Consider the following 17,270-nt stretch of genomic DNA (forward strand, 5'->3'; position numbering starts at 1 on the left):
CAGGGTTGAAGGGACCCACAGCCCTGGCAAGAAGCAAATTGGAGCCTTTCATGCTATATATGCTGAGGCTTTGCCTCTGCCAGCATGTCTCTCCTGCCACCAACTCGGGGCTTAAGATCATGGGTGATCCCAAGTCACCCCGCACAGCTTTCATGCACCAGCAACACTGAGATCTCTATGGGAGAAAGCTCTTACAATGCTGGGAATGGATAGAAAGGGTCAAACGTGAGAGCTAACAGGATGGGCATGGAAGAGAGGCATAATAAGCAACAAACCAGTGTGGGAGCATGTCTTGCCCTAAAAAAACACCCACTGCAACCCAAATTCTCCCATCCCCTGGTGCACACGCTGGCTGCGATATCCTGGCAGCAGCCCCAAGGACATACCTCCATGCAGACCCCTTCACAGCCTGCTCCGCTCAGGGGACTCTAATGAGGAGCAGAAAAAGGACGAGAGGGTCATATCAGTGCACAGCCCCAGCCTCCAAACACCCACCCTAGGATCCTCCTGCTCCCCTCCCCATTGCATTGCAGCAAGCCCCCAAATGTCCTCATGGCACCCGCTGCCTTCAGGTTCCAGCCTCCCAAAGCTGCTTGGCCACCGCTGTGTTTCTCCATCCTCATCCTCACCTCCCAGCTGACTCGCAGAGCTCGAGGCCACCTGGCTTGCGGTGATGTGCACACACATGGACACAACCCACTGGGGTGGGTTTATGTGGACATTTGGCACTGTGGATGGGCACACATGGAAGAACCCATGCACAGGGGACAGCCATGCTCACGGTGCAGGGTGCAAAAGCCAGGGACCAAGCATCGGAGGGGACAAAGAGCCCGCAAGTGTCACTGTGAGAGCTGTGCTTGCCTGTGGTCTTTGGGATTGTTCTCAGAGCCATGGACAAAATGTTTTCCCACTCCCTGGGCAAGTGCAGAGCTGCCTCATTTATTTCTCTGAGCTGCAGATAGAAATAATCAAACCCTGTTCTCACCTCTCAGTACTAACAGGATTGCCACTGGTTGGTTGGACCAAGGCCATGTTGTGCTGTCTTTCACTTCTGCACAAGCAACACCTCTCATCTCCTTTCCCAGTACACAAGTGGGACAAGTCCTCACCATTCCCACTTTCTGAAGGGCTTGGTGCTGCTCTTTCATGTCATGGGATGCTCCTGCTCCAAGGGAAGGTGGTCTGCCATGGGACAGAAATAATGCCACCTCTCCATCAAACAAAGCCATGGAGATTTCCTCGCGCCAATAGCAGCTGAGAAATCACAGGGTCAAGCAGGAACTCGGTGTTCAGGATCTTTTATTCTGCTTTTCCCATTGTTAATTTCTGGCATGAAAGCCATTTTCCAGTGCTGTCTCTTGCAGTGAGATGCTGGCATCAGTGCTCTCCCGCTAAAGGAGCGCATTATGTGCCGCAAGCACAACCAGCTCTGCTTCCAGAGCCCGGGAACGGGCAGGGTGCAATTCCTGAATAGCCACAATTTACTGCAAACACGACCCCACGGCCTAATTCTCAGCACATGCCGGTGGGCTGGAGTTCAATGTGCCACCACGGGCAAGCACAACTCTTTAGGGGTAAGCAGCAGTGAGAACTCTGCCCACAAAGGGCCAGTTCTGGCTACGGTGTCCGGGCAGACACCATTTCCCACAGCCTGCTCACTGCACCCCAGAGGGTCAGCCTACCCCTCTATCAGCATCTCCATGCCTGGAGGGATGCGTGCTTGTCGGGGCATCCGCACCCGCTGGCTTCTCCCTTTCTATTGCTTGGCTGTCTCTGGATGCCTGGGGGCTGCTCAGCCTCATTGCATAGGAATGAGCCGGGGCAGTAAAAGTCGCATCCCTTTGAACTTTTCAGATGAAAAGGGCCTTTATGGGAGATGCATTCAGAGATGCGCCTGGGTCCTGGCCCCTCCTGGAGGAGGGGAAGCTCCCTCCCGCAGCCCTGCTCTGCAGCATCCAGGGCACCTCTGCTCTTTGTGCAGGAGGCTGTGCCGGGCAGTCTCCTTTGGGAAGAGGCACATATTGGTGCTGCTGCTAATTATCTCTCTGTTTCCCTCTCACAAGGACTCTTCTAGCAGTTTTATTGCTCTTCGTGGGGGATTTCAGCAGTGCACTGGAGTACCATTAGGGAGGAGACAAAAGCAGGCAGCATCACTCAGCAGCACTTCCATCTCCTGCAGTAGATGGGCTGGGGGTCCCTCGCCCACCATAAGCCAAGTATCTTCAACACATGCTGACAGCCGGCCTGGAGCACGGTTTTGTGCCACCATCTCCAGTGTTCATGGTCTGATTTGCTTCTTCCATCCACATCAGACATCATCACCAAGAGCGTGGTGTGCAGGGCTGGGGGAGCAGGGGTGCTACAGCACATGTGGCTGTGAGTTTGGGGGTGAGAGGATGCAGAGGAGCAGCTCTGGGATGGAGGAACATGGGACTGAGGGTACGAGGCAGCAGGGCACGGCACAGGGTGCAAAGAAGCCTGGAGGAAGAAGAAGGAAGCACAGCATGCAAGGAGGGAGCAGGGAGGCTCAGGGCTGCAGAGATGCGGGGAGTAGCTTGGAGGCAAAGCAGGATGCGTTCCCGAAGCGTTACATTGCAAAGAGTCATCTTCCCCACCTGATGGCACAGAGAACATCAGCATCTAACTCAGCCAGCCGCTCCTGCTCAGGGCCCAGCAGCACTACACCTGCCCCAAGAATTTCTTTCCATGCAGCTTTCCTTTGGCTAAGCAGGACGTTGGCAGCTTTACCATCTCTGTTCCCTGGTGCAGACACATGAAAACACCGCTCCTCTTGCACTAAGCCCTCAGGGCTCTGCTGACCACTGCTGGCACATCCCTTACAGTGATGACCTTCCATGGCATCCCATTCCAACAGCACCACCGTCCTGCCCACATCCCGTGGGATCTCCTGATCCCTGGTACTGCTCTTCCCAACAGCTCCCTCATACCAACACCATTCCCCCGCTTCACCTCAGCTCACCAGAGCCATTGCAGCACCATCACTTCCTCGAGTTTTCCACCTGAGGCTCTCACACCCATCGGCACCACCGCCCACAGCGCTCTCCCCATCTCCCCATTCCACACTGCCGTCCCGCTGCCAGCTGCCATTCTCTTCCTCTCTCTCCAGGTGCCGCTCCCCAGCAGCGTGGCTCCCCACAGCACTGCTCCCCACAGGTGCTGTGCCCCGTGGCGATGCTCTCTCCAGGTGCCGTCCCCCCACGGCGCCGTTCCCAGTGAGCACCGTTCCCCACTGCGCTGCTGCCTATAGGTACCGATCCCCCGCAGTGCCACGTCCTCCAGGTGCCATGTTCTGTGCTGCCACTCCTCCAGGTACCCCCTGCGGCTCTCCTCCCTCCAGGCACTGCCACGTCCTGCAGGTACCATGTTTCACAGCACTGTTCCCCCCAGGTATCTCTCTCCTGCAGTGCTGCTTCATGCTCTGCTCCCGCTTCCTCGCTCCCTCTCAGTGCATCTAGTTGGGTAGTGCACCCAGAAATCCAGTTTTTATACAGCAGCAGCCCCATGTCTTCATATCTTTGTATGGGCCCCTTCCCACTCTCGTCTCAGCCTTCTCTGTGCCTCTCCCCTGCACCATTGGAGCAGCAAGTGCTCAGCAGCCCATCCCCTGCTTCCTGCCCTATTTGGCTCTGCATGTGATCCCTTTGAAGCAGGGAACTCGAGGGCTCCTTCCATTTCCCCTTCCCCTTCAGAGGGCTTTTGGGATCTGGGAGGTGGCTGCAGAGCCCTGACCTGCTCTGCTGCGAAGTGCAGACCCCAGATCTCCTTTATGGGAGCATGACAATTGGATGCTCATCCTCTAGATATGGGGGGGCTGCAGCATCACACTCCCCTCCTGCAGCCCACACCCATCCCTCCTCATCCCCAGTTCCCACACAGCACATGGCCACCACCAGAAGCCCTCTGCCTCTGGGGCAGCACCAGCACAATCCTGATTTCACTTTCCAGGCCTCGGGGAACGCTGCTGGAGCTGTGCCCGTTTCCACAGCGATGCTCCAAAGATCGATGAGCAGAGAAATATCAGAAGCTGAGAGCAGCAGCTGAGCACTCCGCACTGACCACGTCAGCCCCTATTTTCCTGGACTGAGCTAATGCTGTCCCCACAGCACCCGGGCAGACGGTTTGCAGGACCATTCCTCGCACTACAACACCCAGACAGACGGCTTTGGGGACCGATTCTAGCACGGCATCACCCAGGCAGATGGCTTTCCAAACTTAACACCATTGTGGCACACGCAAACATATGGCTCCTGGTATCCGAGAGTGACCTGGTGGTGCCCATCCATTGGTTGCTGCAGCTCAACGCCGCACCTAATGCTCCCAGGCCATAGCAAGCAACGCCAGTGCTCTCAATAAATACTGAGAGAGCTGCAGCTCTGATGCCAGCACATAGATGGGTTTCTTCTAGGCACACAAGTCAGCAGCTAGAGCGCACACAGCAGCTAGATGGCACACAGCCATCTCCCCCAGACCCTGCAGCATTGCCCGAATGCTGAATAATGGTGGCTAAGCACCAGTGCAGCTTGCTCTGAATGCAACGGCTTGTCAGCACCCAGATGCACACACGGAACAAACCGTGGCCCCTGTAGTGCATTACAGCAGCACATACGAGCTGCAGAGCTGAAGCAAACGACTTCCCAGATCCCTCCAAGGGTATCGCAGCAGAACCAGCGTGTCACTAATGGGGACAGATGCACCCACCAGCCCTAGCATCACCAGCACAGGTAGCAGAATGCTGAACCGTTCTGTCAGCACTCCGCACCTCGGTCCCTGGGGCGCATCTCCCATCCCCTCCCTTTGCTGCTGGAGCTTCAGGGCCACCTCCCACTGCTGCTGTGCCTGCAGCCCGCAGCCCACAGACATTGCCACGGCAACAGGGTGAGATTCGCACCACCGGCACTGGGAGCATCCAAACCGACAGCTGCAGCTCAGGGGAAGACCTCCAAAATCACCATCTGCAATCCCTGTAATACCCGGGGAAGAAAATCTCATCCCCTGTCACACAGTCTGTGCTTGCGGTGCTGCTTGGATGATCTCCTGCCCTGGCACCACAGGGCTTCAACCTTTGTGGGACTATAAAAAGCAGAATTATTACATTAAATTACAGAATAATTACATTAAGAACTACCTTAATAGGATTATGGGGGTTCAAAGGTTAGGAGATGCCAAAATTAGGATTGTCCCTGCAGTTTTAATTCACTTCTTACAAATCTGCTTTGTGATGCAGACCAGAGGCGCTGTCTGGTGGAAAACGTTCCTCTTTTGTGGGGTCCTCCTGTAAAGAGGATGGGGACACCTCTGTGGTGCACCAGGTTTGGGCTGGAGGGAGAGGCTCTGCCACTGGGACTCCACCTTATGGACTGCAGAAAGCAAAGAAGGCACAATGAAGGGGTCAGGAGATCACAGCAAATTGCGTCTTCAAAGCGTGGGGCTGGGGGGCAGGGGAATTCCTTTACCAGTGAGCAAAAGCAGCCATTTCCTTCCCTACCTCCTCTTGGAAATGAGCTATCTGGACAGATTTCACTGACACTTTTCAAAATGTTTGGTAAGCGGCAGATGCCCACCATGAAAAATTGTTTCCTTGTGCTTAAACTTTGCCAAAACTTGCAGCAACTGAAAGCAGACTCAAGCAGTGGGCATTACTGAGCAGTCCTCACTGATGCTATGTGTAGGGCAAGAGGTAAACAGCCATAAGTTGCACCAGGGGAGATTCGGATTGCTATTAGGAATAATTTATTCTCCAACAGAGCTGAGATGCGTTGGCACAGGCTGCCCAGGGAGGTGGTGGGGTCACCATCCCTGGGAATGTTCAGGAGATGAGTAGATGTGGCACCGAGGGATGTGGTTCACGGGCATGGTGGGGGTGGGTTGGGGTTGGACTACATGATCTCTGTGGTCTTTTCCAACTTTCATCAGCCTATGATTCTATGATAAGGCACAGTGTCAAGTCTACCTACGGTACGAAGCCTTACTGCCTATATTGCCCCAACTGTCCTGAACCGAGAACTTCTCACAGCACCTGCAAACAACAGATACCCATCAAATAACCTCCAGGAGGGTCAGGGAGCACTGCAGTACCCAAACCAAACAGTGCCATAGCCAGTGTCCTCCCACACCTCCTCACATACCCCCGTATCACCTGGCCGGGTCGCTGGTCAGGTGAGCACCAGCTGCTGCAATACCTTTGGGAGGTGGGATGCAACGTCCCCAGCTGGTTCATCTGCCCCTGTCGCTGCAGGCTGCCTGTTCCTCCCCTTCTGGCTTTTGCATCCTCTCTTGCGAGGGCTAATGACGGTTATGTAAACACGCAGGGAACAACACCTGCCATCCCCAGGGGCTCTTAGCGCATGCATGCCTCTGATGCGCATTCCTGCTGCCCAAATACCACACAGTCCCTGCCTGCACCATTCCCGCTTGGCCTCTGCAACACCTCCTGTGCATAGTATTCCTCCCAGAGGTTCCCATAGGGGTGCCAGCCTGGGTCTGTGGTCTGGCTGTCCTCCTGTCCCACTTGGGCTCTCTGGGGATGCAAGGACACGTGCAGACAATGGGATGGGGTGCTCAGGAGGAGCAGAGTCCCAGCTGCTTGCCTGAGCGATGCAGTGCCCACAGAAGAGAAGCCCTTCTCTGGCCCCCAGAACGATTGTTCACCAGTCCCAGCTTGGGTGATTAGCAGGAGAGTAGAGGTCAGGGTCCTTGGGGCATCTAGTCCCTCTGATCTCGTGGTCCTCATTGTTATGGGTTGCTGACATCTTCCCATAAACAGCCTCTTACCCCATCTCCTTCCTGCTCTCCCACAGCTTCTGAGGGGGGCTGGAGACCTCTCCCATGGCTCCTGCACCCTTGCCACTGTCCCCAGGAAGGAATGAGCACAGCAACCTGGCATGGGATGCATTAAAGCACCAAATGCTTCTTACAGAAGGAACCTGTGTGGCTGACCCAAGAGCTTCACCTAGCACCTGAGTTTGGGAAAGGTGTTCTGGCACATGGAGGGGTCCCTTAACCCCTGTGTGACCTGCAGCACCCCAAGCCTCAGGCTGCATCTGCCTTCCTCCAAGGGTTAACCATCCTCTACAAAGCTTCTCTGAGCTAATTAGAAAGAGCCCAGGCAAATGTGGTGGCAGACACCACTGCACTTATCTCCACACTTCCGGGGCTCTGCCCTTATCATTTAATTAAAGCTGCAGCCATGCTTCCTTTCCTGGCAGCACCTCATCAGGGAAGGCAGTGGAGCTTGAGGCAGTCTTTTCAGGGAGCAGGATGAGGGCAGGGAATATACCCTGGGAAGGCCAACACTGGGGAGAAGAGTCCCTTGGAGCCAAACCCTCCCATCAGCCAGGAGTGTCCCATGTCCCACAGCACCCCAAAAACAATCCTGAGGTGCTGGGAAGGGGGATTGCACCAGAAGGATGGACTCAGAGCTCCTGTGCCAGGGTTGCTAGGAGGACCGAGTTTGCACAAGGGCTGTACTGGAGCACGATGCTGCTCAGAGGGCACAAAATGGTACGTGGGTGCAGCTCTGTAGGGCCATGCACCGACAGCCATGCAGTGAAAAGTTTGGCCCTCTGGGGACAAACAACCCCCAGCCGATGCTGGCAGCTGCTGTGCCAAATTCCCCACCTCTCTTCCGAAGCATATTTAAGCTAATGTGTCTTGAAAGGGAATTCTTATAAGCGGTTTGTTAGCAGGGCCGAGACAGCATGCCTTGTTCTCACAAAACAGCTGGAACACCTTTGCTAAAACTTAAGAAAAAAAAAGAGAAAAGAAAAAGGAATGAACCTGAGGGAAACCCAGCATGGAAAATTTAAGCTTTAGTGTTAGAAATCTGCTGAAGTGATAAGCAATAGAAAATAAGCCTGAATAATGCTAAATGTCAAGCAGCCTGAGGCTGCGCAGCCTCTCTAATGATCCCCGCTGCGGGATGCGGAGGCTGCAATGGGAGAAGGTGGGGGGACGGCAGCAGCAGTGCCAGCCCTGTGCCAGCACCACGCGCCCACCTCCCAGCTCCTCCATCCTCCTGGCATCCCAATAATGATTCTACGTGAGAAAAACAAATAAACGGTGTGAACTGGCTGCAGGGTTCGGACCTCACCTGGAGGTTTGCATGCGGGCGGCATGGAGGGCATCCTGGGGGGTGGGGGTGGGGGGCATGGGGACTTGGGGACATGTGGCTTCACGAGCGCTGCTCCCGCTCCTGGGTGGCTGCCGTTCATTGTGCAGCATTATTGCAGCTCTTGTGTCAAGGAGAAAAGAACTGGCATTCACGAGTCTGCCTTTGAACAAAACCTTTGTTAAGCTCCATCAACAATTTAATAATCTTTCGCTAGCAGGACAATGAATCAGGGGAAATTGTTCTTGCGAGGGGGGGGAGCTGCACGCAAAGTGCTGCTCAAGGCTTCAGGAGTCACCTAGGTCCTGAGCGACAGATGGAAGCACAAGTTGGTGTGAGGGGCTCACATCAGCCAGGGGGCTGCGGGCAGACAACCCACTGCCCAGTGGGAGACATGGGGCTGGGGAGGAGGAGGAGCAGCCCTGGGTAAGGCTGAGCCCAAGGAACTGAGGTTAGGGTTGGTGGTACAGGTCAGTGTGCACAAGCCTTGTTGCCTTTGTGTGGATCCTGCCCGGGGTGCCACCACCAGCCTCAGAGCACCCAATGTGAAACCCAATGCAGTTTTGGGATATTGCCCTGAAATAGCTGGTGGCTGGGGGCTCTCTGAAGTGCTTACTACAGAGAAAAGGAGTCAAGGTTTGGGAAAGGGAAAGGAGCAGGTTGAGCATGCCCAATTGCATACAGATCACAGAATTGTAGGGGTTGGAATGAGCCTCTGGGGATCATCAAGTCCAAGACCTTCATGAAAAACACAGGATGAATGACCTGACTCTAGAGGACGATGTCAGGCTGCTGAAGGACAAGGGCAACCCGTGCAGGGGAGACCATGCCTCTGAACTGTGCTGAGGAGCCGCTCCCCAAAATCATACATTGCTCACTCCTCCGACATCCACGTGCTCGCAGGGTGGAAATCCGCAGTGGAAGCCGAATGGGAGGGGGTGAGAGACTGGCACACGGCAGGAGCAGCGCACGCACTGTTGCACGTGCCAAGGAATGAGGCCAGGTGGGTGACGTTTGTGGATCACACTGCTTGCCGTCCTGCTAGCGGAGGGACTGAGGGATGCTGCTCAGGGATGTGCACGGGGAGGTGCCTTCTGCTCGTGGAAAAATGGGAGGTGTCAGTGCCACTGCAGCTCGCAAACGTGAGCATGCACAGGAGGGCATCCACACATCTCTGAGAAAAGGGAGGGGTGGGAGTGGGGAATAGAACAGGCTGGGCTCTGTGAGGGAAGACAGGGGCGAAAAGAATATCCAGCAGATGCTGATGAGCACTGCTGAGCCCTGTGTTTGCTACTGGGATGACAACTCTTGTAGTATAGTGGGAACGGGAAGGGTAATGTCACTGGAGGGGGAGCACCGACCCCCCGCTACCACTGGGTGCTGCAGATCCCAAGTGCTGCCAGGTCTACACCCTGGAGGGAGTCCTGGAGATGCTGAGCAGATATAGCGTGTGTTTTAATGAACACAGGGCCTGTACCTGGCGGGGCAGTGGGGACACAGCCTCATTTTGCATTTGAGGCACAGTGGCCGAAGGGATTTGCCGCTTCCATCACCCTGTGAGCACAGCGTGAGCAAACAGTTGGACTATCAGGAGGAGATTCTGATTTCACGGTCCAACAGAGATGCATGAAAACTTCCAGAATCGGTGCAAGGGAGAGATTTGTACAGGTTGTTTTTCAAAAGGAGATAATAGTAGCAGTTCTGCTCCTTATAGCTCAGTAGAAAATGAATGTATAGCATTGGGAGAAACAGCAGCAAACCTGCTTGAAAGAGAAGCTCCAAACCAGCCAGGTAGAGACCTCAGAAGCATCTGTGATTCGAGATGTCTAAGATCAACAACTGACCCTTTGAAGGAAGCTATTAATCATCATTAAGGAGGCTGACGTCCCAGAGAACCAAGGGGCAAAGCAGCCCAAGTGTTGAGCCTCACTGAATGGGTCAGCAAAGGGAAAATAGGGCTGGGGGGAGGATAAATACATGTGGGCACTGGGGAGTGCCAGAGGAGAGCAGCCCAAGCATGGCTAGGCTGATGGAGGCAATGGGGAACAATACTGGCAAATCACTGTCTCCAGGAGTGCAAGATGTTTGCTTTCTCTCCCTGGTGTGTCTCTGTGGGTGCCCCTCCTGTGTGGCTAATGAGCAGCCAGACACAGAATCCGCAATTTCTTTGGCTTTTATTCATTTTCCTTCTAGATAATAATAAGCCTCGCTTTTGTCAAGATCCCTGTTGTCTGGGTAATTTCATCTGGAGATCCTCAAGGAACAGAGACCTCCCTACCTCTCAAAGTGTAATATCTTGGTTTTAGCTGGCATATTTTCAAGCAATAACTTATACAGCAGAAGAAAAGATTACTTATATTTAATTGGTATTATACTAATTACTAGCAAAATACATCAGGCAAATATCACATCTACTCACTCGCTGTCATTTTACGTTCCTTACTCCATCTTGTCTCTCCCCAGCAGCCATAAAACACCACAACATGCTGTTCTGACACATCCCTGAGCGAAGACCAGATCCTAATTTTCTCCTTGCTCTCACTGCCTCCTGGCTTGTTCGTTTCTGAGCAAGGTGTTGTAAAGCAGACACAGCCATATAACTGATTGAGAACTGCTGCTTTTATGAACTCATGTCTGTGCAGCCTTAGCACCCCGCCTCACCCAATGGCTTGATGGCCATCCACGTAAGAACATTTCACCATTTACAACCTGAACGAGTAAATGACCACCGACAGCCTGAACCAGAGGCACACGTCCTCTCACACACACGGACCAGCCAAGCTGCTTCTTTCCTGACACACTGCATTCTCGCTTGTTCCCCTAAATGGCTTTAAGTGCAGTCAGTTCAGCCAGGTCTCACCCTCCAGTAATGGCCCTGGGTATAAATCCCAGCTGCTCCAAGGACTGTCACCAGCACAATCCTCGTCACCAAGGTTGTTTCTGCAGATGGTCTGCCTTTACCCAGTGCTGAGCATCTCTGCCAGACAGAGCCTGGGCACAGCGTGGGGTGAGACTCATGGAGGAGCCTTTCCCAATGAGCAGGATGGGTGAGGTCACCCCAACCAAGAGAGTTCAGCCCAAAGAATGTGAGCTGTGCCATGCCCGTTGGCTCCAAGGCCCAAGAACAAACTCTGGCTCTTTGTATTCAGCAGTAGGGGCAGTAGGTAGGACTTGGTGTCCACCAGAGCTTGGGCATCAGCAACAGGACCCTAGGGAATGGCAAGGAGCTGCATCAGGAGTGGGTCAGGCTGGGTGTTAGGAAGGAATTCTGCACTAGAGGGAAGTGGGCATGGAACAAACACCCAGGGCAGTGGGCACAGCCCTGAGCTGCCACAGCTCAGGGAACGATTGGATAACATTCTATGACATACAGTTTGGGCTTTGGGTGGTGCACTGTGGAGCCAGGAGTTAGACTTGATGATCCCTATCAATCCCTTCCAACAGGGTGTATTCTACGGTCCTATGGTTCTATGAACTGCAGCTCTCCCTTCCCATGAGGAGCTACCTGTGCGACCTGCTGTAGGGAACCTGCTTTGGCAGGGGGGTTGGACTCGATGATCTCTGGAGGTCCCTTCCAACCCCTACGATTCTGTGATTCTGTGATTCATCTGAAGGCCACTGCAGGTTACCTAGGAAGCCCCATAACCCAGTACAAGTGCACAGCCTGTCCTCCATCTCCTGATGGAGATACACCCGGATGCATCTACCAATGAACAGGGATCCCACCACCCACCATGAAGAACACCGGGGGACCCGATGCGCAGTTGACTGCAGAGCACTTGCTGTCCTGCTTGGACCACAGAGAGGGATGAGGAGGTGAAGAGGGAGCCCAGGTGTGACCACATAGCCCTGGGAGCAAGGACTGATTGCTCCGCTGCTCCTATAGGAAGCCCTGAGCAAATGGCAGGGCTGCATCAGCACACACTAAACGAGCCCTAGATCCTGCCAGGGAGCCTGGGCTCCCTGAGAGGAAGGCAAATGCGGGGGCTGATACGGTTAGATAACCTCTGAGTCAAAGCGGCCTATCCTTGGTAGCTCTCGCCAGATGCCATGACTAATGTTAGATTTATGGAGTGTCCTCTCTGCAAGTAAAGCGAAGCGCTAGCGTTACAACCACTTAATGGAGGTGACTTCAAATCAGGATGGATGAGAGCTTGTGGGAAGGAGACAGGAAGAGAGATGCATTGATAGTGTGAGTACAAAGGATAAAATCCTAGGGAAGAGCGAACAACTGAGACTGACATTTGACCTGTCTCAATAGCAAAGCTCGCATTGATTTCGCTGGGGACAGGAATGAATCCCTTATCCTCTATCTCACGCCGACAAGAGGGATTTTCCATCTGAGGGATCTGCAGCTGACCAATCCTTCAAACTCAGGCACATGCTATTTTTATGAGAAAAAAATGCAGCGTGAAGTCCTCGAGAAGCTCAAATGGGAGACTTCATAAGCTTCTCGGGCATTAAGTTTAAATCCCATACTAATGCAGGTCCCCTTGCATGGGAGGAGGCACTGGCAGGTTTATAGAGACATTCAGGTGCTCTCGGAGGCAGATAAAGGGGAAATAACCGAGCTAGATCATAGAGGAGCTGGAAACGACGTGTCAAATTACTTCAAAAGGAGCTTTCTAAGGGAGCAGCTCTTTGAAAACAACAAATAGTCTGGGACCGCTGAGGGATCTAAGTTGTCTATTGCTTTTACTCTTGGTTGCTTATTCTGCCTTAGACGTTCTGGATCTGAACGCCAACCTCTGGCTGCTCGTGGTCCCCCTGCAGGTCCTGCTCCCGGTGGAGTCAGGGTGGGAAAATTGCTTGGAGGGATCTGGCAAAAAGAAACAGTGACCAAGCAAAACTTCAGCCTGCCCCGCTCCCCGATCCAGTCTGAATGCTGCCAGGCAGCTGTGCTGACATGGCAGAGCTTGTGACACAGGGACAGGGATGAGCAAAGCACGGTGGAGGAGGGTGCTGCCTGTGCTGGCATTCTTGAGAACAGCACGCAGGGCACCAAAATGCTCCCAGCTCAACTGCTGCCTCCCACGGACGGCTCTTGGGCTGCTGCAACTGTTCCAGAGCACTGCCCAGCAGCAGGACCAAGCCTGGGGGCTCAAGCCCTGCTCTAATGCCTATTTTGAAGCCTGAAGTTGCTTTGCCCAACCCGTCGTTCTGAGCAAGGCAGCAGGAGGAAGATGGGGCCCAACCCTCCGTCTGAAAGCTGCTTCCAGTAACCAAGTCTGGTGACCTTGCGTTGAACCCACAAATAGCTTGGGGATGACGACCTATTCTTTGGCAAATAGGCTTTGTACCAAACCAAAGAAAGGGTGCTCAGACTTGGTGCAGATAAGAATAGCTGTTGATGACCATTATGCTTAGGCATCTGCAGCCATTGCCAGGCAATGGCAAAAAAAAAAAAAAAAAAAAAAAAACAACAAAAAAAACCCCAATCCCATGTAATTACAGTGCAGGCTGACAGCGGTAGCCTACACATCACAGCACCCTGCAGCTCTGCTTGTAACCACAGTATGAAGGTGAAGATCTCTCTGATTTAATGCCACAGCGCTGAGACTCAGCTTCAACCCTGCTGAGATGCAGTGGTGGAGGAAAGCATTCCTGCCCTAAAGGTGATGGAGTGAGGACCTCCAGTATTGCAAGCATCAGTATGTGCAGGAACCATATGTGGTATCTTAAAGATAAGGAAGGAAAACGAAGTCAAACTGAAGATGGAGGGGCCCTTTTAGAGGCAAACTCCTTACTGAGCACGCTCCTGAAGACTGGGGCCTAAAGTTTAGGAGCGATGAAGACTACCAGCCTTCCTCCCTCAACCCCAGCTGACCACCAAGAAGACCCTCAGGTGTAGGGGGAGGGTCTTTTGTTAATCAGTTCTAAGAAAATATCAGTGAGTTCGAGAAGATATTTAACATATGCATGAAATTCTGGGTAAAAACAGGAGTATGTATGAGCACAACCAGTAAGTGTAATCTGCACAGGAGCCAAGGTGTAGGCATTGGGCAGAACGCTCCCTTCTGTGCGCTGCAATAAAGGAATACCTGCTTAACACGAGTTGGGTTAATCTACCATTGTTCTCAGCATCACTGGGAAACTGAAATCCTCCTTTGCCTGGGACAGCAAAATTTTTCTCCCCTTCAAAAGCTCATTTATAATTCCCAGATAAAAGCGCTCTCTCCTCCCTTCCTTTCGCGGAAGGAGCCCATGAGAAAAGTCACAGCAGAAACTGCCAAGTTTGGAGGTTCCAAAGCCACTCTTCTTTGTTTTTACCTTTTGGTTTTAAAATGTAAAGTTTTAAAATGCTTCCAAACAGAAGAAAGAATAGAGATTAAGAAAACTGACAGCATTTTCTCCACCTGATACTTTCAGAGCAGGAGGAACGTGAGCATAAGGGAAGGGAGATGGTATTCTGTTTTTTCCCATCATCTTGCCACAAACAGCAAGAGGGAGAGGAAGATGCCACATCCCAGCACGGGGCTGAAAGGAAGAGCAAAAACCTAAGGAGCCCTATTTCAAATGGAGGAGCTGTAAATACAGCCACAGGGACCTATCTATCCTATGAAGGAAGGCATCTTCCTATAGAAATATGGAACTTTCTGCCTCTGGGGCACTGACACACAGAGATCATTCTGCCCAAATTCTTCATAAGCTGCAGCCACAGTTGAGGGATAGAAAGGGTGAATAAAGCCACCAGAATCCAAGAGGGAAACGGGAAATGTGGCTCCTTCAAATAAATAATGCCTCTAGAGAGGTCTGGAATCTGCCAAGGATCTTTGGAGAACTTCAGGACAATCTTACATGTACATCAACACATAATCCTGGGAGACAAAGAAGAGAATGTCAAATGAATTATTAAAGCTATTTTGGACAGCCTCTGAAGCAAGTGGCATACTCGTTAGAAGGTCTTGGGAGGATTAGAGGCATTCTCTCTAGCTGGTAGACATGTATTTGTTACTGAGTCTGAGGCAGAAAAACAGCTGTACTCTGTTCACCTCAGTACAATTAAGGAAGGTGACATGGCTGACGTGTCATGCCACAGCAACCCTGACCTCAGTGACTTTTGTAAGAGACATTTTACCCAGATGCACTGCTGGAAAACAGGGAAAGGAGGAAATAAGGGTGAGAAGGAGTTTGAAATTATGTCTCTGACAAAGATGGCATGTTGAAACCAAGATGGTGCAATCCATGGCCATTCGCAGTCTCTCAGATGCTGTTTCTCATGATAAGAATCTTTTCTCACGTTGCCCTTCAGTAGCTATTAGGAAAATCAGGACCTGTCTTCTGGGATGAACCGACATTACGTGAGGAAAGCAGAGAAGCTCAGGATTTCTTATGAAGACATGCAGATGTCTGTGGACTTGAGGGCCACTGAGAAACACAGAGGTAATTTGTAGAAGTAGATGAGATGTGGAAGATGGTGAGGCACTGGAACAAGCTGCCCAGAGATGCAGTGGATGTCCCATCCTTGGAGACATTCAAGGTCAGGCTGGATGGGGCTCATTGCAGAGAGTTGGACTGGATGACCTTTAAAGGTCTCTTCCAACTCAAACAATTCTGTGATTACAGAGAGATCATCATTTTGCCTACCCTAAACAAGAACAGAAACCGCTAGTAATGATGACACATCTGCAATAAATAATTCCGGCCCTGATGAGTTACAAAAGAAAAGGCTACAGTTTAATAAAACAAAAAACAAAATCCCACCACGTCTCACCACCTTCTCTTGGTGCTGAGTCCAAGCACTAGCCAGACCCAAGCCAACAGTCAACACAGGTGATCTCAGGCAGTCAGAGGGGGATGCTGACATGGGGATGTAGTGCCAGCCAGAGAACCATGTTTCCTTATTGTCCACCCATATCCCCATCTTCCTCCAGCAAGGTGAGATTTCTCTTTAAGAGGTCTGTACTGGCATCCTGTCCAGTGCTTGGGAGCAACACTGCACCAGCCAGAATACCACAGCAAGGAGGGGAGTCTGGGCAAAGCATTCCTCTGCAACAAAGCAAAAATGCTGCAGGGTATGTTTGAGAAGAAAAAAAAAATCCGCAGACTGAACATGTGCCTGAAACTCTTTCCGCAAGACAAAAGGGACATTTAAAGATAATGCAAAAAAGAAGAATAGGTTTTTAGATCTAGAGACTTCATTCTGGCAGATCTGTGTTGGAGGAGACAAAATAATTTTTTTCGTCCCAGCTGCTGGCGGGGAGGAACAGAACAATAATAGTGAGAAGCTTAAAGAGAAGCTTATAACCAAGCTGAAACTAAGTAGGAGATGGGAGATAGCAGCTGCTCGGTGCTGCAAAGCCATTTTGTCACCAGGAGCATAGTGATGGGAGGGCTGCCCTGGGCTGCCCACCTCCACCCAGGGCAGTTCTTGTGCCCAGCCCAGTACCAGCCACAGGCAGCTCAGTTTGCAAGCAAAGGGCACACGTGACTGGTGCAAGACTGCAGCATAAGTGCCAGCAGCCATATCATATCTGCGCTTGGTGGAGATGCGGATGCTGCTGGCGAGCTGTGGGCTATCATCTGGACACATCCACACTGATAGAAGGTTGTTGGCAAATGGGAGGTCATGCAGAGACAAAAATGATAGGAAAGGAAGAAGGACATGAGCTACATTCAGAAGTGAAGCAGGAGGATAAGTCTCCCAGGCAGCCCTTGGAAGGGTTGCCAAAACGCGGCGCGCACAGCCAAGCCCTGCCAGATGTTGCTGCTGCCCAGGAGCAGGGCTGCAGGTCTGTGGTGGCACTGGGAGCAGATGGCAGCAGCTGGGAGGAGCTCAAGGAAAGGTGGGAGGGAAGGTGGCTGCCAAAACGCCTTGACTCAGCTCTGCTCATGGGAAGAGACTTCACTTGGCTTCTGAGTCTATCAAAGAGAACTTTAAGCATTGACTTGCTTGCGTGTGATCTACCAGCACGTATGAAGTGGAACATCTTCTGACATTATCAAGTTCAATGAGAAGAAGTGGAAGCTAGGGGTGCTCAAGTGGAATTCAAATGCAGGTTTGTGAAATTGGGTCAGAGAGGACCTACATCTTCACCAGCTACCACAGCTGGATCTGCTCCCAGAGAGCTGCCGCTCAGCCCCAGCCAGACACACGGTGCACAGGGTAGAATTTTATGACCCGTGTCACAAAGGGGGTCAG

General features: G+C 52.3%; 1 protein-coding gene across 5 annotated transcripts in view; it reads right to left on the reverse strand.

The window, feature by feature from the left end:
* PCDH1 (protocadherin 1) overlaps window positions 1–17,270 on the reverse strand; it is a 58,869-nt gene that overhangs the window by 13,145 nt on the left and 28,454 nt on the right. Inside the window, exon 5 of one of the 5 annotated variants that reach the window (XM_052684562.1) lies at window positions 387–428. The exons of the other annotated variants lie outside the window; for them this stretch is intronic. Within the exon in view, the coding sequence (XP_052540522.1) occupies window positions 403–428 (26 nt within the window). The 3' untranslated portion in view covers window positions 387–402. The remainder of the gene's footprint in view (window positions 1–386; window positions 429–17,270) is intronic. 5 annotated transcript variants of the gene reach the window in all.

Source organism: Tympanuchus pallidicinctus, unplaced genomic scaffold (assembly GCF_026119805.1).
Source record: "Tympanuchus pallidicinctus isolate F22 unplaced genomic scaffold, pur_lepc_1.0 scaffold21, whole genome shotgun sequence".
Classification (NCBI taxonomy): domain Eukaryota; kingdom Metazoa; phylum Chordata; class Aves; order Galliformes; family Phasianidae; genus Tympanuchus; species Tympanuchus pallidicinctus.